Source organism: Ursus maritimus, unplaced genomic scaffold (assembly GCF_017311325.1).
Source record: "Ursus maritimus isolate PB19 unplaced genomic scaffold, ASM1731132v1 scaffold_6, whole genome shotgun sequence".
In the NCBI taxonomy this organism is placed as follows: domain Eukaryota; kingdom Metazoa; phylum Chordata; class Mammalia; order Carnivora; family Ursidae; genus Ursus; species Ursus maritimus.
Genome location: NW_024426774.1, coordinates 82,040,559 through 82,065,785, shown reverse-complemented (window position 1 = coordinate 82,065,785; position 25,227 = coordinate 82,040,559). Strand labels below are relative to the sequence as shown.

General features: G+C 46.3%; 1 protein-coding gene across 2 annotated transcripts in view; it reads left to right on the top strand.

Moving 5' to 3' along the window:
- UXS1 (UDP-glucuronate decarboxylase 1) overlaps positions 1-15,809 on the top strand; it is a 99,089-nt gene extending 83,280 nt beyond the window's left edge. For both annotated transcript variants that reach the window (XM_040623668.1, XM_040623667.1), the window contains exons 11-15: positions 4,518-4,561; positions 8,116-8,176; positions 10,585-10,642; positions 12,503-12,606; positions 14,804-15,809. In XM_040623668.1, coding sequence (XP_040479602.1) covers positions 4,518-4,561; positions 8,116-8,176; positions 10,585-10,642; positions 12,503-12,606; positions 14,804-14,935 — 399 coding nt within the window. In that variant the 3' untranslated portion in view covers positions 14,936-15,809. The remainder of the gene's footprint in view (positions 1-4,517; positions 4,562-8,115; positions 8,177-10,584; positions 10,643-12,502; positions 12,607-14,803) is intronic.
- The last annotated feature ends 9,418 nt before the right edge of the window (positions 15,810-25,227 follow it).

Below are 25,227 nucleotides of genomic sequence, written 5' to 3'. Positions count from 1 at the left end.
AGAAAGTTGGGAAACAGATGGCATGCGTCAGGTAGAGCGAGCTCAGTCCATTTTGAAGAGACTTGAGTTCACCACTCAAAGCCCTCGCGTGTGTGCACACGTGTGAGCGTGCACACATTCACGTTAGCGTTTAATTCTGCTTTCTCACCTACTGTGATTTATTCCAGTTTGCAAATGAGAGAGAACAGCTTGACTGAGGTGAATTTTTCAGATGTGGCCGAATTGGGGTTGGAGTCACAGTCTGTATCTTTTTAAAAAGCCCTGATGTTTTTTCTAGAGGGAAATTCTGAAGAAACCATACTTCTTAGACCAAAATCTACATTTTATTTACCCTTTGTATTTACTGTGTGGTATCAGAAGTGATCCCTAACTTTGGGCCTCATTCATGGAGGCACATGAGGCACAGCAGTGGGATTGGGGTTGACATAGTGCCCCCCATGCCAACCCACCGTGCTCCTCATGCCTCACTCCCTCCCCCCACGTTCCTTATGCTCCTGGGCAAGCTTCCTGGCAAGCTCCCCGTGGTGCTCACTGTGCTCCCCTATAGTGCTCCCCTGCAGTGTTCATACTCCCCCAAAGTGCTCCTCATACCCCCTGTGTTTCTGTGCTCCCCTGCAGTGGTCCTTGTGCTTCCTGTGCTCCCCTATAGTGCTGCCCATGCCCCCAAAGTGCTCCTTGTGCCCCCATGTTTGTTGTTCTCTCCCAAAGGGCTCCTCTGTAGTGCTCCCCTGTGGTGTTCCGTCCGCAGCCCCCCCCCCCCAGCTTCAGTGCTCCCTGGTACTACTCCTTGTGCTCATGGCTCCTGTCCACCCACCGGTTTACCTCTTCCTTTCGGTGATTCCGGAATCGCCATGCCGCTTTGACCTGCACATGGCCCTGGTTACCCAGACTGAGCAGGGAGCTGAATCTGCTTGCACCTCTGTCGTTCTGGGAAGTGAAGCCAGAGCTGCTAAAAGCCTGTCTTCTCGTAGAGGCAAACAAGGCGGCTGTGGGAGCTGGGCAGGGTGCTCACCGTCCGCACTAGACTTTGTGTTCCTCCTGTCGTAGCATCTGTCACTCATCTGCTTTTGTCCAGGTCTGTAAGTGAGGTCTGGGCTCTGCCCTGGTGTGCCCCACCGTCGGGCAAGGGGGGTGCAGGGCCTTCAGCTGCTCCTGAGGTCAGGATGGGCGTATTTGCTGGGGGAGGTGGGATCGCATCTCCTTTGTTGCACACACACTCTTTTTTACTTGTTCATGTTACATGCGTGCAGAGTGAAAGTACACGCAGGAATTAGATGTTGTTGTATTGTAAATACGAAGACGTACATAGGGAGGCTGATTTAAACCAAAATAGAGATGAACAATAGAACACACTACAGAAACTTAAATCCAACAGGACTTTATAAGGGTGTCAGGGAGGAAGGGTCCAGGGGCCCCTGCTTACACTGCACTTTAACTACGTGCACGCTCTGGGGCACGTCTTCAAGGTCGATTATCGACAGGACCCAGGAGAGTTGTGCATGGGGGTCCCCAAGATCCACGCATTCCTGCCACAGCCTGGAGAGAGGGGCCTTCCAGTGGCTCCTTCTGTAACGAGGGCTTTTCCCCAGAGGCCCGGTTGCCACCCATGTGGACATGAGGTGGGACCTCAGCGGTAGGGTATCTGCAGTGGGGGTGCTGCTGAGGGGCTTTCGTCACTGGACCTGGAGGGAGCAGGCCGAGCTCCCCTGACGACTCTGGTACCTACAGCTCAGCTCTAGGCCCCTCGAGCCTTATGGGGATGTTGTCAGGTAGGGAGGGCGCCTGAAGACACCCTGGCCTTCTGGCCATCACTGCCCCCCCTCCAGGAGGGTGCGCGGAACAAGGCAGGCGCAGCTTATTTCAACCTGCAGGAGCTTTTTTGGGCTTCCCAGTGCGAGGCTCTAAACCTTCGGGTTTATGACCTTTTCTGCCAGTCAAGCCACTGAACGCCGCCATCACTGATTCTCTTGTTCCTTTTGTTGAGAAGGTGTTTGGTGTGATTCTTCAGAACCCTAACCCTGGAGGCCCATTCACCTCCGCCTGGCCGTGGCTGAGCCAGCGCACAGTGCTGGGCCACGTCCCTTCCGTCACATCCGCTGGGATGGACGACTGCCCCCACGTGTTTTTCTGTGGGCTCAGCTCCGGTGCAGCACGGCTCGGAGGGCTGATGGGAGGGAAGACCAAGCCTTCAGAGGCGTGGTGAAGGCCGCTCTTGCTCTGCATGTGCACTGGGCTCTCTGCGAGTGTTGCCGGCACGCAGCAGCAGACACCCTGTGGCAGGGACCTGACCAGGGGTGGTGCCAAAGTGCCGAGAAAGGAGACAGAGGAGGGTCTCCGCTTTGACTGAGCAAACCCAGGAATGGTAGGTCCATGCAGGTAACCAGAAGTATAGCTCCACACCCACAGGCCTGTGCGTCAAGGATGCTGTAACTCAGATTGATGGGTGTTGTGCAAATCTGATGCTTTATAATGAGATGAGAGCATGGCTCAGTGCCAGCTTCCTGTGGGCCATAGTTAACAGCTGGAGCTACAGGCGATTCTGAGATTTTGATGCAGTGGGGTAAGGAAAAGATTCCTGAACTTGGAGTCAGGATAGATTGTACTCTCCTGGATGCCAGTTGCTGCAGCACTCAGAGCTTCCCTGACTTCATCTGTGATGAGGTTGTACAAAATAATAACAGGTGTCCCACCTGCGGGACTCCCTGGGTGCAGGTGGATTTCCAGGATGACAGACCAGCGATGCAGTCGTGGGCGGACCCCCTACCCCCCCAACCCCCATCCTTCTTCCTACTCATTGGGCCCGTGGCTTCCCTTCTGACTTGCCCAAACGTATCAGGAGGGTCGGCAAGACCAGGGAATCGGGTTCAGGCAGAATTGCCAAGGAAGGGTGAGTCTGCTGCGAAGAGGCCCATTCATCTTTCTTCAACGTTCCTTTACTGAGTTTGGCTGTTGCCAAAGACTTGTGTCTTGTAGACAGAAACCTCTGTAAAGCCGTTCCCTGGCCCCTTCTCACTGGGGGGGGCCTCTGCCTAAGTAGGTAAATCTGGTGCCTCTTTGACATCGGTATATGCGAATGCTTATTAAGATAACAAAAACAGCCTTCTAAACCTGCTTTCAAAAAAAGAAAAAGGCAGTGGGTCCCTATGAGGCATGCTTTTCTTCCCTTTCCTGTTCCTTCTCATTTGCTTCTCAAATCTGATGGCCTGAGCCCTGGGGAGCCCGCTTGGAAAGCAAGGCCAGCGGGGCTGGTATGGGCTGTGGAGCTGTTGGCCTCTGGCTCCTCTTTGGCATCAGGTGGCCAGTGACAGGAGGCACCAGCATTGTTCTGTTCTGAGCTTGGAAATCAGGCTTTTCTAGAAGGCAGTACCTGCTCCCAGCTGCCAGCTTTCCACCACTACAAGCAAGCCCACAAAAACCCCCTGGCTCCTTCCTTCTCTGTGACTGTAGGATGAGGGAGTTCCTCAAAGAGCCTCTGTCTCAATCTCTCCATTCTGAGTGGTATAAACTGCACACCCCACAAGGTTGTTGTTCAACGCATGTTCATGGGCGCAGTGGGGCGCAGGTGAGCCTGATCCCGGAACCTCACCGCCTGGGAAGTTGATGTGAGTGGCGGAGTCTAGAGGAGTAGGGGAGGGTGGCTGAGCACGAAGGGCAGAGCCGTTCATTCTGGCTGGGGAAAGAGCCAGAGGTGTGTCACAAGGAGGGAACATTAAGGGGCGCCTGGGTGGCACAGTCGTTAAGCGTCTGCCTTCGGCTCAGGGCGTGATCCCGGCGTTATGGGATCGAGTCCCACATCAGGCTCCTCTGCTGGAAGCCTGCTTCTTCCTCTCCCACTCCCCCTGCTTGCGTTCCCTCTCTCGCTGGCTGTCTCTCTCTGTCAAATGAATAAATAAAATCTTTAAAAAAAAAAAAAAAGGAGGGAACATTGAGACAAGAGGGTCTGTGGAGAAAAGGAACCGAGTACAGGCCTGGAGACATGGCAACGTACAGGGGACACAAGTGGAGAGTGAGGGCCTCCCCCTCCCTTCCTTCCACCACCTCCGTCTCCTATCCGGAATTTCCTGGGTTGTTCTCAAACTTGGCTGCATGTTAGAATCAGCCGGGGCTGCCCGCCACCGCCTCCCCAGAGATTCTGGGCTGGTCGGACTGAGCGCCCAGCTGTTCTGCTGGGCAGGCAAGGTGCAGGACCCGCGTTCTAGGTGCTGCTTCCTGCTTGTGTAAGTGCGTCCGTCACCCTGCTGGACTTGGAGACCCCAGATCCTAACGTAATCCCCGACGCATCACACTGTAATAGGAGCCAACTCCTTCCACTGCTGACTTGGAAGGACAAACCTGATACATGGATGCATGACTTCCCCACTGTTGGGGCATGACTTGGAAGTTCAGAGTGAGTTGTAGCATCACTGCCCCTCGGCATCAGTTCTGAGGCCAGTCTGTGCCCCTGGAGTTTTAAGGAACCCCGTATTCCCATTACGGTGTGGTTTTCTCGGGAGGCCTAACTGTTGCTTTCCTCCTAGGTGTACGGGTCCGGATCGCAGACAAGGGCGTTCCAGTACGTCAGGTAAGGCAGCCGGCCCTCAGTGCACCACTCCGCCTTAGCGTTGCTTCCAGCAGAGGCGGTGTAGACCAAACAGCCCGCGTCTGTTCGACACGTTCATTATTTTCACATCTCTAACATGGCTTGGTTTAAAAGTCCATTTTAATTTTCAGATGGGAAAGCCCTCGGGGTTCTCTGTGCCAAGGTAAAGTTTTAGGGGTGCCTGGCTGGCTCAGTTGCTGGAGCGTGCAACTCTTAAATCCCAGGGTTTAAAGTTCGAGCCCCATACTGGGTGTAGACTTTACTTAAAGTCTTAAAAAAAAAAGTTAAACTTTTACCTGTTAAGTCTGTGACATTCATGACTCATGTGCTAATCTTTTACTGCCACCTAGTGTTCCGTAGGGAAACTCGCCAGTTCCTGAGGGCGACTTGATTTCAGATCACGCCCATTGGAGAGCTGGCCTTCATCATCCAGCAAACCTACAGGTGCTGAAATCAGACCCATTTTAAACGTGGCTTTCTGGGGCAGGTGACTGTCTTCATTAAGGGAAAGATAAGGTAGATTGTCCTCATGTCAGATTTTATGTGGGACCTGAATGCAGATAAAAATACATTTGAGAACCTTGTCAAATAGTCACAGTGGTAATTATTATCGCTTTCTTGTTAATCCTCCTAAGTCTAGTAGTTTTGTTGGTCAGTTCGGTTGGTGACATTTAAAAATGCGGTTTGGACTCTAGGAGAAGAGTTACCCTATATCAGTTGCATAGAACAAAATATTTCCCCACATGACAAGTTACTATGAACTCTGTGTAAGTTTCTGATATCCTGAATCATCATAAAATCCAATTCTGTATTTTGGTACCATTTATTTTCACTTTGCAGTGTAAATACCCTGGAATGCCTGTCAGTCCGAAAATGCTGCTCCTGGTGTGTCCCGAGGGCATCCCGGGGTGCTGTAAACGTGAAGTGGTAGCAGTGGGGGTGTAGGTCTGGGCCACCTCGGCCAGAGCAACCACGTAGACTTTTGTCTGATTATGTGAGAATCCTGGGGAGAAGTCTCTTTGAGAAAAAGAACTGCTAGTTAAAAAAAAAAATTAATAAAAATAAAAACAGCCACTGTAGATTTTTTCCCCCAAATTATCTATCAGTTTTCACATTTAGTCTAAAGGAAAGCTATGAATAAGCATACATCGTGGTCAGTGTTTTTTTCTCCCCAGCCATGAGTGTCTTGCCAAGCAGGACACAAAGCCTGGGAGTAAAATAAAACTGGCACACTTTGGTGCCTGGGTATCCTAAGAAGAGATTAACCAGGAAATAACAGGATCCCTGTAGGACTGTTTTCATTTCAAAGCACTTACCCCAGGAACCATGTGCTCAGAGAAAATGAATCAAGCCACATTTCTGTATCTGGACCATCTTAATTGGACTTTGTGTACTGAGTACTTTCTTTTCATAATAACACACCTTCCATCCTACCCGCCTTCACCCACCTAACCCCCCGCCCCGGTCTGTGTACATCCTGAGGGAGTCGTGTGGTTGTCAGTGACGTGGCATTACCTGGAACCACCTCACCGGTGGCCCCCAAACTTCTCCAGCTGTGACAGCTCATGCAGTGTCAGGGAGTCTGCAGTAAAAGGCAGACCAGTTAGAACTCACTCTTCCTAACTGTGTTCATTTACTCCAAAGGCAGCACACACAAAATTCATTTGGAAGAGCCTCAGACTATTTCTGCCGGTAATTAAAGATTATAAGAATTCAGCGGTGCCCGTGCCGCATGCCATCCCAGCTCAGGAGCAAACGTGCCCGCGGTGCACGGCCTGCCCCGATGTGCTTCCACGGTGTACAAACTCAGGCAGCTTTCCTGACTTCCCGGTTTTGTTATTTAAGACTCAGTTGAGATAGATAACTTACAGTTTTGCTAGTTTTAATAAGCTGGGATCTTTTTTTTAGAAACAGAATTTATTTGTCTGAATCCATAGTTGCCTTACTAAGTCAACTGTTTCCAGAATCCACCATTGCCTTGAAGCGGCAGTTCCCGGTTCCTGAGGTCCGGGTGATCATACCATACGCATTCACATCTTGGCATGACCGTGTCTGACGTTTTCCCGGTCAGGTTACGGCCTCATCCCCATAACAAAGGCATGCTACCTTTTTTTTAAAAAGTCACTTTGTCAAAATGACACTTTTAAAGAGCTTCAGGTTAAATGGGTGTGATCTATGCAATTTTGACCTTAAAAGTTGCCAGTTGATTACATAAAAGATGTGTGCCCCTGCCACGAGGATGCTTGCATGAGTCCGTTGTCTTCCAGCTTCATGTGGACCCCCCCATTTCAGTATTAAAATTGATTGTGGATGCTGATGAATGGCAGCTTTTAATGTCTTCTGACAAATATGCAGAGACCTATGCCATGAGAGACGTGTTGTGATGTAATATAATAATTACTGCCATCGTGATGAAGTGACTTTTTGCCAGTTTCTAGAAAAGTCATCCAAAGTCAGCAGTTACTTGCATTTATACTTGACCTATGAGAATGGAACGGACTTTAGGCATGTTCACTTAAAATACCCAATCATCGGAAACAAAAATTCGGAAAATAGTTTGTTTGCCAAATACCCCGTACCCCCAATTTTTTTTTTTTTTTTTGGATGAAAAGGAACGCAAAAACAGGTTTTGTTTTGGAAGTTGACCATAGCAACCTGCTCCTTTCTGGTAATGATGGAGGAGGAGGAGGGGAAGGTTTCAACACAGACTGCATTTGGGTCCCCAGGACAGAACTTTAAAAGCTTCTGAGAAGTACACCCGATGAAAGTAGACGTAGAGAACATGCTCGTGTGCAGCAGTGAGGTGTCATTTTTACGAAGTAACTTTTTCTTAACAGAGCCACACTTTAAAGCCTCTGAAAATAAGAACCAAACCTTGGTAAGCGAAAGTTTGCTTACTTCTCTTCACCTTCATGGCCCAGTCGGTCACGATCCATCCGAAACATCCAGACCCCCGACCGTTCCATGCGAGGAGTCGCGGGGGGCGGGGAGGGGGTGGTGTGGGGAATTGAAGGTTGAGGGACAGGGAGCAGCGGTCCGGTTTATTTCAGCACTGTGTTGTTTGGCTTTATCTGTGATTTGCCAGTATGAGAATTACATACTGGAGTGCATTCATTTCAGTGGGTCTTACTGTTTTTTCAAATCATTGCTTTTTCATATGGACCAGCTACGTGGGCTCACATTTAAACGTGGACTCTTCATCAGAAACTGTATTAACACCATCTTTTGGGGGGCGTGTGTCTATTTCATTTTTATTTATCAATCGTTAAAGGGTTTCAGAAATATATGAAAGTAGAGAACTTAAGCCCATCCTCGCTTCCATTCCCGTTTACCCTGTGCACTGAGAGCGAATCCCAGACATCCTGTCATCATCCATGAATACTTGAGCATTCTCAACGCCGCTTATTTGCAGGATTTTGTTTTGACATCGGCTTTCCATTTGGGGTTTGGTTTTCTTCCGGGAGGTGGTGTGGGTCTGCTTGGCACCTGCACCCTGCCCCAGGCGGCGCCTGACCCTGCGTTCCGTTCTTTTCCAGCGATCTGGTGAACGGCCTCGTGGCTCTCATGAACAGCAACGTCAGCAGCCCGGTCAACCTGGTGAGTACATCCACTCCTTGCATGCCCCTGGAACAGGTCAGAGTTTCGTGCTTTTGTGAAACCGTAAAGAACAGCCCCCTTCACTTTATTTACCATAACACACGTAGGGCATGTGTGTGTTTGCTTGCTGAATAGTAAAGGGGGGGAAAGCACAGAATAAGAGTGTGCAAAGGAGTAAAGTGTCTGCAGGGCATGGGTGAGTGCTGTGATAAACACTCACCCACCTCTGCCATCCTGAAGGACTGGGTTTGGGAAAGCCGTTCGTGGCAGTGAGTGGACAGTTTTTTGTGTGCATTCGTTTCTCCATTGTTTGGCATAATCTAATCTCTGTAAGACTTGATTAAGTGAGCTGTAGATCAGGGAGGTTAAGAACATTTCCCAGGTTCTGATCACGTCTGTAGTCCAGCTCGCTGCTCTGGGCACCTTTGTTGCTTCTTCCTTCATTGCTTTCTATGGTCCCAGAGTCTCCCTGTTGGAGGGATCGTAAGGTTCTTTCGCTCTGTGTTTTTAAGCAGTTTTACTGCTTGGTGAATGTGTGTCTCTTCAAAGCACTTCATTCTGTCCCTGGCCGGTTCTCACTGGCAGGAAGCGTTTCCTTATATTTAGAACTAAAATATCATTCTCCACGAGCTACCTACTGGCATTACTTCTCAGTGTGGGGGCCGTTCAGGCTAGTCCAATGCCTCCGCAGTAAGGTAACTTTCCAGGGATGTGGAGGGCAGGGTCATTCCCTCTGAGTCTCTTCCTCCCCAGCTCTCAGCCAGAGTTCGTGTTCATGTCAGTCCTCCTACCCACTCACTCACTGTCCTCTGAATAGCTTCATTCCATCTCATTTAAAATGTGAAGTGCTCAGTGTAGACCGTCCATCGTTAAAAATGTTCTGCTTCGGCCAACGGCCCCTGACGTTAGCTTATCGGGAGCCATGGCCTCACCTTGACAAGCCTTGGAGTCCGCTTCAGGTGCTTCTCCCCAAGCACCTCATGCGTCCTACAAGGTTTTAAGGTTCACAGGTGTGGCCATGCCTGCTGATTCCTCAAAACCACTTCACTCAAAAACCTTTCTTTGTACTTTTCTTTGTAACCGGCAATCTGAAACATGTTCTGTCGCATTCATTTTTCACTGAGTTGGGAGGGAGTTCTTACCAAATAGAAAAGGTGGAGACGTCACTCCCTTCCTTGTTGGGCTGTTGACCAGTTTATGGGTGCTGATGACTGCAAGCATTCAGCCAGGGCTGCTTTTTGCACTTTTCAAGAAACATGATATTAGAAACAGAATGAGATATGTCTTGTGAGCCTCAGTTTCTTTTGAGCATTTATCTTCCTGATACTGTAAAGGCCATGCCACCTTCATCCTGGGTGTTGCTCCAGGCCCTTTAAAATGTGCATGCTGTCAGTGATGTCCCCCTCTCCCCAAGGAGCCATAGTCTTGTTTTTAGATACTAGGTTCCTTCTTTCTTTTTGAGGGGCCTTGACACAGGGCTCTTTGGGACCTCCCGTCCCTTGTAGAAACCTGTCTTCCCTGAAATCTGAAGAGTGTCTGCCAGTAGGCCTGACAAAGACGGGGCCCCTCCCTCTCAAGTTCCCATCACTCCACTTTGCTAGTCAGTCCTTTCTTGGTGCTCGTATGTAGAACTAGGGTCTCTTCCTGCCTTTCTTTCCTTCCAGCTTCAGGCCAGACCAGGAAGTTGGGAGTGCAGCGTATGTAGGACACCTAATTGTCACACTTGATGGTGTTCTCCTCCGAGGGGGTGGGGGTGGCAAAGAAGAGTAGCAGGATTGGGAAGGGAAGAGGGGCAGTGGCTGCTATCTTATGTGACGGAAGGAAGAAAAGGTGAAAATGGTTTTCCTTGATGCCTCCTAAAGGCAAGCTCACTCTATAAACCACACTGAGGCTTTCCCCCTGGTTACCCAGAGCCGTCATCTGCGAGTGCCTTTCCGTTCCATTACGGCTCCCACGTGCAAGTTTGCAAGTCTGTTACTGCTCAAGTTGTTGACACAGTGCACCCTGAAGAAAAGATATTGTCTTAAGAGAGCTTGTTTTGCAGACCCAAACTTCTATGAAAGTGACAATGCAGTTATAGTAACGTTAGATACGGAAATTGTCCTGTCTCTTGGCCAGGTACTACATGTCCATATTAGTTACTCTTGACCTAGCCGAGGGGCATTCTTGTCAACAGACAGTTAGTCTGGAGGACAGAAGCAGGACCAGGCATAGCCTAGTACTTCACTAGGTGGGTCAGTCATCATCTGGATCAGGGAGGCACCCGAGGAAACGTGAAGAGGCAGGAGTCTCATGACTTTCCAAGATCCAGAGTCAGCCTGTGGATACTCGGAAGACATGCGTGTGGTTTGGGTGGTGGTCTGTGCTATTCTAAGGACACTTATAACCAGCAACCATTTCTTCCTTAGGGGAACCCGGAAGAACACACAATCCTAGAATTTGCTCAGTTAATTAAAAACCTTGTTGGTAAGTAAGACAAACACGTCGCTGAGTGAAATTGGCTGCACTCACCCTATCAGTTAATAACACCCTGATTAGAAAATGTGTAATTAATACAAGCTAATTGAATTGGATAAAAAGAACTTTATCAGGAACACTTAATTGTCTTCTGATTCCTTAATTAAGTAACGGAAAGATAAAGATGAAGGGGCATGGGAAGGGAGGTTGGTTGTGTTCACAGTTGTATCAGCAGGTCGGGGTGGAGTGGGAGGAGTAGATTTGTTCCCAGGGCTTGAGATGCGGTTGTGGTAGATCACTCTGCACAGGTGACAGGTGTTATTTCCAAACACGGACAGGGATGAGAATGGATTTCGAAGAGCCAAGAGGGAGCAACACCAGCTTGTGAGTTTCTGATGGAATCCGTCGGTGATTTTCGAGTTTTTGGCAGTTCCGGCCAACCTGATCACAACACGTTGGCAGCAGTGTAGACATTGGGAGTATCCCCAATCAAGGGCGTGCTTGGAAAGTTACAAGAAGCTTTTGTGTTTTCAGACAGCACTTGTGTTGCACATGCATACTGGGTGAGCCCTTTGTCACATCACAGGCTTCCTAGAGCTCTGGGAAGTCTGCGGGGGGCTCTGTTTTCCATGGTTGATCAAGAAATTTGAGTCAGGACACAGCTAGATTAGAGTGTGGCTGGCTAGACTAGGGTAACCATGATACGTAGGACGTTCTGGAGTACTTGTCCAAACCCCATACTTAGCTGGGTTAATTCTTTGGGGCTGTCCTTCCTGATTTGGAACTATCATCTACTAGCATGTTCTTAACAGCTCTGGACACTTGGACAGGAGGGAGGCTGGCCTTCCTCAGGCATAAATTGCAGGATCTCATGGCCCCAGCAGCCTCCCCGAGATCCGCTTCCCCAGCTTTCCCACTCTGGGTCTGCCTGTCTCTACTGAGGTAAGGAAGGGATGTTCTCATCTAACAGTTTTTCCGGGATCTAGGCCATCCAAATCCTCTACCCCTAGTGTGGCCCTGGGGCCAGCATCTTCAGCGTCACCTAGATGCTTGTTAGAAAGGTAGACTCGCACACCCCACCCATGTGTTCTGGATCAGAATCTGCATTTTGACAAGATCCTCGGGCATTGCAATCATTCTAGTTCTACGAAAGGTTGAGTAGCACACCACCCCAAACTGCAGAGGAACTGTTGTATTTGTCTGCCATTCTGTGCTCAGGGCTGGCCTCCGCTGGGGGTTTCCTCTGCAGGTCTTTGCCAGTGGTCCCTCACGTGGCTTCATTCTGCTGGCCAGTGAGGTCTGGGCCCCGCTAGGGTGCTGGACAAGCTAGGCTTTCTGTCCTTCTGCACGTGGTCTCTGCAGCAGGGTAGCTGCACGTCTTATGTCTTGACTCAGGGCTCACCCCTGCAGGTACATATATGGTTAGGTCTTCCATAAGGCATCAGCCCAGAACTGCTTGGTTAAACAAGTTGAAAGGCAGCCCACGTCCAGGCCAGGGGCTCCTGCAGTGCGTGAATGCCTCAGGTGTGGCTCACTGGGGCCGTCGGCATCACAGATGACCGCACACCACATTTGCCACTTTTACTTTGGAGTCTGGCTCTGTGGGCATGCCTGCTCTGTTAGCTGATGGTGGGTGGTCTGCCTGGGAGCCCTGCCCTTTTCCTTGGGGTGACTCAGGCCTGTAGAGGCAGAGTGACTGCCTCTTACCCAGTTCTTGTGGGGCCAGAGTGCAGTCCCCCACGTGAGTCAGTGACTCCGTGAGAAAGGTGTTCCGTCAACTGCAGCCTTATTCACTGCATGAAGAGGTACAGTAGAAGTCCCACCCAGAGTGGTTTGTGATTCTCTTACCTTTCTTTTTTCTTAATTCAGGTAGTGGAAGTGAGATTCAGTTTCTCTCCGAAGCCCAGGATGACCCACAGAAAAGAAAACCGGATATCAGAAAAGCGAAGATGATGCTGGCGTGGGAGCCCGTGGTGAGTACATAGCCCCATGCTGCCCCATCGACAGTGGCCCACGGTGGGTCCTCGAAGGCACTGGCGTGCTTGGGCGGACCGGACTTAGGGGTTTCTCCAGGCTGTTAGATGACTTCTCCTTTCATGTGTCTCATTCTGTGATGGGGGAAATGGGAGCCCACCGTGGAGTCTGCTTTTGTAAACTTGCACACACACATGGCTTACTCCATGAAAGAAGCATCCAGGGCAATGGCCACGTGCACTCTGGGCCTGGGTTGTCCTGGCTGACCTGCCTGTCTCCACTCGGCTCAGGATGTCCTTGGATGTGCAGGGTTGGGCGAGCTTGCCGCATGAACCAGGGTGAGCAGAACCACCCCAGTTCCCAGGAAGGTGGAACACCAGGTTGGGAGTGTGAGAGTTTGAAGGCCAGGAGCAGTGACCCTCCATGGCTTTCTGTTCCTAGACAGACTCCTTGTGGCCTGTGGGAAGGTGTGTAGGTGGATTCGTGGGCGGCCCGCAGGTAGACGTGGGAGAGCCCCAGGGAAAAAAAAGTAACTCAAGAGGCGGCTTTAGAATTTAGGCCTAAATACCATCTTAATAGGGAAAGAAGAGGGACTCCTGAGCCTCTTAGAGGACAGTAAACGATTTTTAAGAGCTGTGACCGGGCCCTTAGAAGAACAGAGGGAAGATAGGAGGCCGGTGACAGTTTCCCTGGTGCCTGTGTCTCGGGCCCTCTCCTGCGGTGAGAGTCAGTGCTCCCTGGTGGATGACACCTCCAGGAGGGGGCTCAGGACAGCTGAGTTGCCATTGGAGGACCTGTGTTTGGGCTGGTCGGAGAAGTTCAGAGACAGCCTCGCCCTGTACTTGTTCAAGTGCCTGAGCCCAGCATGGTCCATATAGCAAAGTGGCAGATTTGGGAGTGATGCGTCCTGAGCTCTCACAGTCATGTTTTGGCGTAGCCTCTTCTGCTGCCATCCAGAGAGCTGAGTGAGTAGAATCTACAGTGTTGGGCCTTAAAGGGACTTGAGAGTTCCAGTCCCATCTTATTTTATCACTGGGATCTACAGGTCTGAGTGATCTGAAGGCCGCAGGGATTTGTTGAGTGCACTAAAAATAGGGTCATGCCCAGACAAAATTTATTACGTCAGAATTCCCACCGCACAAAACAGCAAGTGCACGTCTTCATTTTTAGAATGCCTTTGCCATTGGTCCTTTTGTGAGTAGAGCCTATGTTTAAACAAAATGTTTTTTAAAAAGCTAAATGCACACTTGCCATGTGGTAACTATTGCTTTTATATTGTGTGAGGCGTGTCGGTACTTTTATTTTTCCGGAGTTTAGTTGTATAACACTCTAACACGTTTAGAAGATGAATCATCTACCACTAGTTTCTCTTCCTACTAATTTCAGCTCATTAGTGACTTTTGAGGGATCTTCTCCAAAGAAGCATTTAGTCGTATACCCTTCTTGATCCTTCTTTTTGACAGTGCTGTTGTGGTACAATTTGCATACAGCACACTGCCTATATTTAAAACGTACAACGTGATAAGTTTGATGTATTTCTATACCCGTGAAAGCATTACCACAGTCAAGGTACAGGCATACCCTTCTCCCCCAACAGTTTCTGGGTGCCCTTTGGCACTACTGACCTTCTGACTTCTCCCCTTGTTCTTCTCATGGCCAGCCACTTGGATTTCCTGTTGGCTGCAGTGAGGGGCTCTAAATTAAGATTGCTTCCGTGGTGTCGTCATGGGTTCTTCTCAGACTCAGCCTGTTAGGTCACTGGGAGTCAATGTCCCATAGGAGAGTGAGGGGTGTGGGTCACACATGGGTGCTTCCCAAGGCCCCCTCCCTCCATCACACACTTCCGAAAGAAAGGCACACACACCAGGGCTTTATTCTCAGGTGCTCTTTGTGTTTGATTCAAACCGGATAGACCCCAAACCAGCAAGAGATGGTTCAGGGTCTTTGGGGATTAGAGCTCCTCTTATGTCCGTCAGGGGTGTGATTTGTTAAATTGCCCAGTGTGTTCTGAAAGCAGCTTTGGAAGGACCTCCTCCTGGCCAGCCGTGATGCCATGTGACCCACCCGCAGTGCCGTGAGTGCCCCTGCAGAGGGCAGACCGCTCATCAGCACTTCCTTCCTTCGAGGCCCCGGGCATGTCTGCTGTTTCTTTCAACAGTGACCTTGTCTCCCCTTCTCACCTTCTCTTTTAAACAGGTCCCACTGGAAGAAGGTCTAAACAAAGCCATCCACTACTTCCGTAAAGAACTCGAGTACCAGGCAAATAATCAATACATCCCCAAACCAAAGCCCGCAAGAATAAAAAAAGGACGGACACGCCATAACTGAAAACCTCACTTCTTGGGACAGGAGACTCCGTTTCACACTGATGGGATGTATTTTTTTTTTCTTTTTTCTTTTTTTTTAAAGAAAGACTTAAAACAGGTGTCATGAAGAACAAACTGGAATTTCATTCTGAAGCTTGCTTTAAAGAAATGGATGTGCCTAAAACCTCCCCTCAGAAAACTGCAAATTTTGCCTTGCACTTTTTAAAATCTGTCTTTTTATGTAAAATAGCGTAGATGCATCTTTGCGTATTTTCACGTTTTTTATCTTGCTATGAGAGCATATGTCGTGACTGTCGTTGACAGTTTTATTTACTGGTTTCTTTGTGAAGCTGAAAAGGAACATTAAATGGGGTGAAAAATGCCAATTTTATTTATAAAAGTGGGTACTTATAAATGAGACATTATACTATGCATAAAGGACAGAAAAAAAAAAAAAGCAAATTTAGCAGTATTGTCAGGTGGGTGACACACCGGCATTTATTCTTCAGGCAGATAAAAGAATTCTGTTTGAGAGCTTTATGTTTCTTTTTAATTCAGAATTTTTCCAAGGTCTAGTTTTTAGTTGCAAACTTGACTTTGAAATACTTCTGTTGGCTATCACGATCAAGGATATTTGAAATCACTACTGTGTTGTGCTGCGTATTTGGGGTGTGGGGGGGGGGACAAAGTTAACGTATTCTTGGTTAACAGTGGTTAAATATGCTATTTTAATAAAATATTGAAACACACTTGCAGTTTTAAAGGTTGGCTCTCTGCTTTGCACAGTGCATTGTTGGATTGCTAAGAAAAATACTGTAGAATTTAAAGGAAAAATCCGAAAACATCCAGGTTTGTATATGTAACTTGATGAGTGAATATTAAAAACATTGCTCGCTCCTGGGGCTGAATCTGCATGTGATATTAACTGCTGTGTGGAGAGACTTTTCCCGTCTCACCCAGGGTTTGAATCACTGTGTGTCCTTCTCTGACAGCACAGACCAGATGGAGAAAAAGAAGTGCCATTTGTTGTAAAATCTGTAAACTAGGCACACTGAGTGAAAACTTTGAGAGCTTTTGCTTTCATTAAGAATTTTTCAAGCTCCAGTGTTAGGAGTTTTGTGTTCCTTTTGTAATAAATGGGAGAACAATGCAGGGAGTTAAAGCAACTACATTTTCCAAGCCAGCTGGCTCTGCACGACAGCAACAGAACCTGACCTGGCACCATGAGAGCTCGAGCATTTGAGCAGAATGCGTGTTTCCATAACTAACCAGGGTAAGCCAGACTTGCCTGCCCTTCACAATCACTTGGGGATTTTTTTTTTTAATTGGACATGTTTTACCTATCAGAATCACTGAGGCCAGGCCAAGGAAGCTGTGGTTTTGTTTTATTTGTCATGCTAAATTCCCCAGAAGATTCTGGAACTCAATTGTTGCTAGATCAGACATTGTGTGAAAAAGAAAGAGAGGATTGGCAAAGGTTTCTTTTTTTTTTTTTTTTTTTAAAGATTTTATTTATTTGACAGAGATAGAGACAGCCAGCGAGAGAGGGAACACAAGCAGGGGGAGTGGGAGAGGAAGAAGCAGGCTCCCAGCAGAAGAGCCTGATGTGGGGCTCGATCCCAGATCGCTGGGATCACGCCCTGAGCCGAAGGCAGACGCTTAACCACTGTGCCACCCAGGCGCCCCTGGCAAAGGTTTCTTATTTTAATTATTATTTTGGCCCAAACTGTGCGACACACCATTTACTGGGCAGAGGTGAACAGAGCTGAGAAGTTTGGGAGCTGCTAATGGTGACCTCAGACACCGCAGAATGAGCAGAGACCTGGAGGGAACTTTTGTAGAACTAAGCTGGGCAGAGCAGTTTGGAGGTACCCAAAAAAGCCCTGGGGTTGAGAATTCTCTTACCTTTTTATTTGCTCGTGTCTAGAATTCTGGAATTCTTTTGACTTTCATCCCCGTGATTTTCATAAAAGTTTTCAGGGAACAAGGAAGAAGGGGAAGAGGGATCATGTCTAATTCCCCTGAAGGAAAAGGGTAATGCATCCAGGGAAATAATGTAAGCTTTGGAGTGAGCATGTGACTGTCCCAGGGAGAGAGGAAAGTGGTAGTGAGGGAGCCTGGGAAGGGCAGGTGGGTGGTTAGATGATGGTGTCCCTGCATTTCAGGATTGGCTCCTGACCTGGGTTTCACTGCTGGGGTACAACTGCTCTTCCTTCAATGACAGTGAGTGAGCTCAAGCAAGGTACACATTACAGAGTCAGAACATGCTGGATTTCGCCTATGTGCTCTTCAGTACTGAGCCTGGCCCACTGGCCCCAAGTAGACTCTTGCAGCAGCCTGGCTACTTTTGAACCCTGGTGGAGTCTTCGGTCATGGCATGGCACTGGCTGGGCTGCCACTCTAATAGTTCCGAGTTGAACTGGGAGCTTGACTTGGTTCTCAGTCTCGAAGTTGTATTGAGTGAAATGCTGGTCTGGCCATGAAAGTGAGTTTTAATTTGGCCACATAAGAGACTGTGGGAAATCTGGGAACTCCTCAGTGATTTCCTGGGGCAAAGGAGGTGTGAGTTTTAGCGTTTCAATTTGCATAGGAAGGTGATTTGTGTGTATCACCTAGACTTTCTCTGTGTTTGATTATTACATTTGATAGGGAATTGAAAAATTGCATTGCCCTGAGAACCGTTTACTACAGTATCTGGAGGTGGGGGTGCACACTGCTTCAAAGACTCCAATAGGGCTTTGTTCTCATTACCAAGATTAACCCACCTGTTTTCTCTGTATTAAAAATTCTTGACTGTGTCCTCTTTGTACCCTAGGCACATTTGGGGAACAAGGGTCATTTTTATCTACAGCTGTGCTATGGGAAGGAAAAGTAGGGATTTCACTATCAAAAATCTTGGGTTTTTTTTCCTCCTTTTAGGTGGGATAATGTCTAGGAGGGCTGGCATGATTTCCCTTTCCCCAGGTCAGAGTTAGGCTCTGATACAGAAGCCAAATACCATGTGAAAAAATTGCAACTGACCCCCCCATTCCTGCCAGGAAAGGCCAAGTGGGGCCTGAAGTTCCCCTTGCCTGGCTTTACAAGATGCTTCAACCCCCTCCCCACCCCGCACCCCAATTGTATCAGGGAAGACCTAGCAGGAGCTAGGAACTAGACAGCTGGATCTGGGACTTGCATCTCTGGTGGGTGGTAATGACCCCGTCTCCATTATGTCAAACCGTGTGGGGGTCCTGGACTTCCACCCCCACTAGCAGTATTGACACACCCCTTTCACTTCCCACTGGGGTGGTGTCAGAGGAACCCTAGTGGAGAGTCAGGGCTTTCAGCACTTTGATCAGTAGTTCCAAAGCAACCCCAGTAATGGGGTGTGCCCTCCCCTTCCAGCCTGATTATCATCATTGAGGAGCCTGGACTTCTACCCCCACCAGGCGATAAAGAGCAGTGCTCCTCATTCACAGGAGTGGTGTCAGAGAAGGCCCAGAGTTTTATCTTAGAATGTTCAACCAGGTTTCACATCACCAAGATGTGAAAAATCACATCACACCAAGAACCAAGAAGATCTCAAATGAATTAAGATGACAGATGTTAGAATCATCTAACAAATACTTTCTTTTTAATTTTTTGTATTGGATTGTAGTTAAAACGCCGTGTTGCATAGTTTGAGGTGTATAGCATAGTGATTTGGCAATTCTATACATTACAGTATGTTCACAAGTGTGGCTACCGTCGGTCACCATTCAGTAGACACTACTTCAATACCATTGACTGTATTACTGATACTATACCTTTCTCATCCCCACCTGACAAATATTTTGAAGCAGAAATCATAAAAAATACTTCAGTGAGCAATCATAAATGTGCTTGAAGCATGAAAAATAGAAGATCTCAGCAAAGAGAAGGTATAAAGAATTAAATGGAATTTTTAGATGTGAAAAAAAAAAAAAAAGCTCTGTGGGTGAATTCAACAGCAGAGTGGAAAGGGCAAAGGGCAGACTCCATGAACTTGAAGATGAAACAGTAGAAATTACCCTGTCTGAACAAGTAGACTGAAAAAAAGATGTGTGGGACTATAATGAAAAAAGTCAAGTCATTGGAGTCCCAGGAGAGCTCGAGAGGGGGAGGTGGAACTGAAAAAAAAAAAATTCCAAGAAAAAGAATGGACAATTTCCTAAAGTTGTCAAAGCAACATAAACCAACAGATTCAAAATGCAAAGTGAACCCCCGATAAGATAACCCCAAAGAAATCCATGCCAAGATGCATAATAGTAAAACTGAAAACTAAAGCCAAAGGAAAACAGTTTCAAAGACAGTCAAAGGGAAATGACACATTGCCTCTTGGGGCAAAACAATTAGGATGGCCATGAGTTTCTCATCAGAAACCACGGAGTCCACAAATAAGTGGCACATTTTGCAGGTGCTGGAAGAAAAGAACTGTCAATCCAGAATTCTATATCCAGTGAAAATATCCTTCAGAAATGGAGGGGAAAGCCTTCCTTCCTCTCAGATGAAGGAAAAGTATGAGAAGTTTTCACAGCAGTCCCATCCTAAAAGCATGACTAAAGTAAAATTATTTAAACAAAAGGGAAACGATAAACGATAAAAGATGGAACCTTGGGATATCAAGAAGGAAGAAAGAACATGGAAAGAGCAAAAATATGGGTAAATGTAATAGGTTTTCTTTCTCTTAAGTTTTTAAAATTATGTTGGATGGTCGAAGCAAAAATTAAAACACTCTTGTGGTTTTCAATTAATTTAAAGGAAATAAGGCAACTGTATATAAATACTGGAGGGTAAAAAGTTTCCATGTTACACTCAAACTCGTAAAAGTTGACCTCAGAAGATTTTGAGAAGTCACATGTATATATAATGTAATATCTAGAGTGACCACTGAGAGACCTATACAGAGACATACCCCAATGAGCCAATAGAATTGTAAAAATAAAAGGGGGGCAGAGTGACCCATAGGAAGGTGGGGAAAGGAAACAAAAACACAACAAGCAGAAAACAAAATGCAAAAAGGGAGATTCAAGCCTTAACATGATAATTACATTAAACGTAAGTGGCCAATGACACCAATTTGGAGACATCAAGAGAATATAAGTGAATAGTAGGTATTGCAGGCCTCCTGAAAAACCTCCAGACCCAGAAGGGTTCAATGGAGAATTCTACCAAATATTTAAAGAAGAATTCACATCACTTCTACACAATCTCTTCCAGAAACTAAAAGAGGAAGAACACTTCCCAATTTATTTGATAAAGCAGTATTACTCTGACATCAGAACCAGGCAATGAGTACAGTAAAAGAACTACAGAACAATATCCCTCATAAATATAGGTGCAAATTTTTTATTTTACTTAATTTTTAGGTGCAAAAATTTTAAATAAGAAGTTAGTAAATTGAATTCAACAACAGCATAAAAAGAACTATGTACCATGACCAGTGGAATTTATTCAGGGATACAAGGCTGATACTGTATTTGAAAACCCTGATCAATATATTCCGCCATAAACGGAAGGGGGGGGAATCCCATGATCACACGATGCTGAAATCCAATCATGTGAAGTATTCCAGTTATATCATGGTTGTGCTTGATGCTGTGTGTTGTCTTCCTGACAAAACTTGAATTTGAAAGATCACTTTAAAATCAAGGAAAATTTAGTAGGCATTGTGAAGGATTAAATAAGAATCAGGAGCTAAAAATGGAATTTCATTAACCAAGTATTAATGAAATAAAACTTGTTGAAGATACACAAAAAAGACGTAGGTGAAGGTGATAACACCTGATTTTCCTACTTTAAATGTGACCGTGGGGTTGCCGTGATACACAGATGTGAAGAGGAAATGATGATAATTGTGTTTATTCTTCCCACAACAGAACCCTGTCTGAGTCAGCTGGCCAGCTGGAAAGGTCATGGATGGACAATTAATCAAAATCGTCATTCCTAGTTTCACAGATCAAATGGCAGGAGGTGAAATTCATCTGTTGTCAGCGCAATAAGGACCCTCCGTCAGCGTTCCTATCAGCATTTGGGCTTCTTTGATACTGGATGCTTATTTACCATGTTCTATTTCACCATTTCCTGGTTTATTTTCACAAAATCCATTTCTCAGCAAAAAGGGAAAAGGAACTGGAAATCAGAAAATAGGATGACAGAGCTCAATTAAAAACAACAACAGAAAACTAGCCATGAATTACATCCAACGCACCCACACATCCGTTATAAGAGTCTACTCCACACATTTTGTTCAGAACTACTAGAGCTGCCTCTTCCACTGCTTCTCGGCCTCTGTTTAATGCTGTTGGTCACAGCAGTGGCACCTCTGGGTGTTTTTCTCTGCCCTCTCCCCGGGCTGTTTTATGTTAGGTGGACTAGGTATTTATTTGCAAGAAAAGAAATGAACTTTCAAGGAAAAGACACAGCTGTTATAAATCCAGATTTCCTGAATATATTTCCCTTTTTTCCTCTGGTTGCTACAATATGATGCAGAAGCAGGGCAGGTCCCAAACTACCAGAAAAGTAGTGACAAGACTTCCTTGAACATTTATTTAGTGGTCCGTAGCCTGAATGGGATGTATTTCTTTTGGCTCTAACGTTTCTACCATTATCTAGTCTTGCCTATGATCCTTATGTATATACACTCTTAGTTTTATGAGAGAAAAAAGTTTAGTCAGAGGAATCAGGTCCTAGATCTCTTCACAAGGGCTCAGCGGGGATGGAGAAGTGAGTCGCTGTTGTACAAGAATCACCACTGGGTATCCCATGATCTCAAACTTGAAGAAACTTTGATCTTCAAATGCAGAATTTTCAACAGTCTTCACAAAATGTTCACTCACCCTGCTGGAAACACTTAACTTTGTGAAGCAACCCATTCTATGTTTGGAAGTTTGAGCTAAAATTGAGTTCTGGTTCTGCCCTCGGGGCTCTCCAAGAACAAGACAAAGACTTTTTTCTCTGAACAGCCCTTCAGATGTTTGAAAACGAGCAGTCTGGTACTCCAGGCATCCCATCCCCAGCATGGATTCCTAGTCATGTTCCCGCAGATGCTGTCTACTCAGTCTTTAAAAGGATGCGGTAGAGGAAGAGGGGGAGAGCAATGTCTAGGCACATGCTGTCCTTCCATGTCCATTCTTTTCATCTTGTTACAATGACATTTTTTGCCCTTTGTTGAAGCTTTATAGGAAAGTAGTTGGTTTATAAAGTTCTAGAGAGTAATTCTGATCCATAAAAAAAAACAGTATTTCTTGATTTAAAAAGGGACACTCAGAGAATTAGATGGGATGACGTGGAAGGCACTTGGCCAAGGGCCTCTGATCAAGCTTGGGAAAGCTTCCCACCCAGCCTGGCCTCAAGTGCTCACCCTTGGTCACGTGAGCTTCTGGTCAGAAGGCTGTCAGTGCAGTGGTGAGGTGAGGAGAAGTTGATGGTTTCCAGTCTGAGTACAGGTTCAGAAAATTCTAGGCCCATTGAGGCACACTTTGGAGGGAGGAGGTGGACACTGCCATAGGGGTGGGGAAAAAAACAAGCTAAGGTATGTGGTACTTGTCCTGGGGAGGAAGGAGAGAGATCATCTGGTATGGGAAGGATCCCCAATACTGGCTTATAGTTCCTGTACTGTTCCTAACTCACCTTGTATCTTAGGAAGTGTCTGTCATCCAACTCTTCTGGCCATTTTCCTCAAAAATGAGACTAGATCAACGTTTCCCTTCCCAAAAGCAGTCAGGCTCCATCCAACCCATACTGAAGAGCACTTACTCTGATGGGCTCTGTGCTAGGTTCTGGGGATTCAGTGGTGAAGAGATGGTCATGCTGTCTGTCCTGGAGTTTACAATCCAGGAGAGAAAGAGGTTTGTCAGATAATGGTCCAGGTGATGATTTTCTCTAGGGAAGTGCTGCATCACAGCACTGTATCAGAGCCTGTGCGGGGAAGCTGGCCTGGAAGAACTGGGGAGGGGGAATGACAACACTGAACACTGAAGGAAGTCTGGGAATTAACCAGGCAGAAGAAGGAGAGAGAAACTTCCAGAAGGAGAGAGTAGATGGCATGCTGAAGGGATTGAATGGCTGAAGTGGCTGAATCACAGAGCAAGAGGGAGTGAGGACAAGAGGAAGCTAAAGGAAGAGGCAGGGCCCAGACCTCGTAGGACTCATCATGTGTTTTCACCTTTAACATAAAAACAATTGGGAACTTTCACTCTGGATATGCTACAGGAATTGGACTGGAAATCCCTTTTAATAAAGAGTTTCATGAACTTGAATGGGGGAAAATCTTATGTTATTTGTTTTTACTACCCCCTAACTCAAATTTAGACTTTTCTTTAATTATAAATACAGGCAACAAACCGCAATAGTCTTAGCTCTTACCTGGGATTTTGTCATACATACAAATCAGATATGCCTGGGATTTTGTCATGCATACAAATCACAATATACTTTTTATGAATATCTCGAAATACTTTCACTACTTGGAAATTACTGTAATTGTCTACCTGTCACCAGATCTTGTTACTTATAGCACATTTATTACTATATCACAAATGTGTCTTTTACTATGTTGGTGACTTTTTCAGTATAATTGGTTTCATTTGTAATCCTATATATTTCATATATTAAAAAGCATTATGCTTCAGAGAGATTCCTAGACATACAAAAAAGGTGAAGAATGTCTGATTTGAAATAAATGACCAAATAGTAGTATGTCAGATTAGATAACCCGAGTAAATCTTCAATGAGGGCAAATAAAATGCTGAATATAATTTTTTAAAAAAGTTGTTCTAGATGTATCTCTTAAATGATACAAAAGTAAGGAATCCACCTAGATGGATAAATAAATAAGCCCATCACACTGAAGGGGGCAATGAGGATGCTTTCTTTCAAACAGCTGGGTAGGGATGGATGAGCGGGTGTGGAGAGAGCACCCAGGAGAATCTTAACTGCAAGGTGTCCATATGGGGTCTATAAATCCACAAGTGGAGAATTTAATCTACAGTGGTCCCGGTTTGGTAAGACTCCCCCTCCCCCTGGCCCTGCACCCAAGAGCACTGATAAAGGGAGATGCAAGTGACATCTGGAAGAATTCAGCTTAAATCAGGCATCAAATATTTCTCGATCGAATGAAGCTCTAAAGAAAAAGAACAGGAATTAAGACATTACACGGAATCAAGGAGAAGACATTATGAGTGAAAAACAATGAATGGAAGACAGAGGGTAACAGATCCACAAAGACTTCTTCAGATATTGGGAAAAAAAACAATAAAAAAAGAAGTCTAATATATTTAAAGAAATAAGAGAGAAAATTGAAAATCTGAGTAGGTAACAGGAGACATATATTTGAAGAAGAAAGGAAAAATATAACTGAAGCTAATATACTTGAATAACATTTTGGGAAGAGATAATAGAGTATGGAGGAAACAACACTCAAAGAAGTAACGCGGAAGATTTTCCAAATTTGTTGAAAGACACTGACCCTCAGATTAGGAAGCCCAACAAACCCCAAGCAATATCAATACATAAAGACCTAGCTGTAGGAGATAGGAGGTATGTCGGTTATAAAAGACAGTTGGAGGGACAGTGTCACGCACAGAGAAGTGATGGATGAATAGCAAAGTTCTTCACGTCAACGGTGGAGACCGTAAGACAGAATCATATCCTCAACGTGCTGAATAACCAAAAATTCTGTACCAAGTGAAACAAGGGCAAGGGTCAAACTTGAGAGTTTACCACCAAGTGACCCTCACTAAGTGGATTCTGAAGGATATCATTCCAATCGAAGGAAAATGACTGCAGGTGTCTGGTCTGAGCGGCATGGAGAAATAGTGAACCAAGGTAACTACGTGGCAATCTAAACAAACTAATGACTATACACGAAACAAAGATAATCTATGGGGAAAATAAAGCAGGCTAGATTTAAAATGCCAAGATACAACCACCTAGAAGTTGGGAGAGGAGACTGAGAGTAAGGTTTGGCAAGGTCCATTTATTGTCCAGAAGACCACGGCCACCGAGTGCCTGTCATGTTGTTAAACAGGCATTAAAAAGAGCACACACTAATAGACTCAATGTATACCTTCAAAAGAAATAACGGGAAAAAAAGAAACCGAGGAAAACAAGGCAGTCCAAAGGAAGGCAAGATAAGAAGAACAGGGACAGGAACAGGTGAAATGGAATGAGTCAAAAGTTCAAAATATGGGGCACCTGGGTGGTTCAGTCAGTGAAGCCTCTCTCTTGATTTTGGCTTGGGTCAGGATCTCAGGGTCGTGAGGTGGAGCCCCGCATCAGGCTCTGCGCTCAGCATGGAGTCTGAGGGAGATTCTC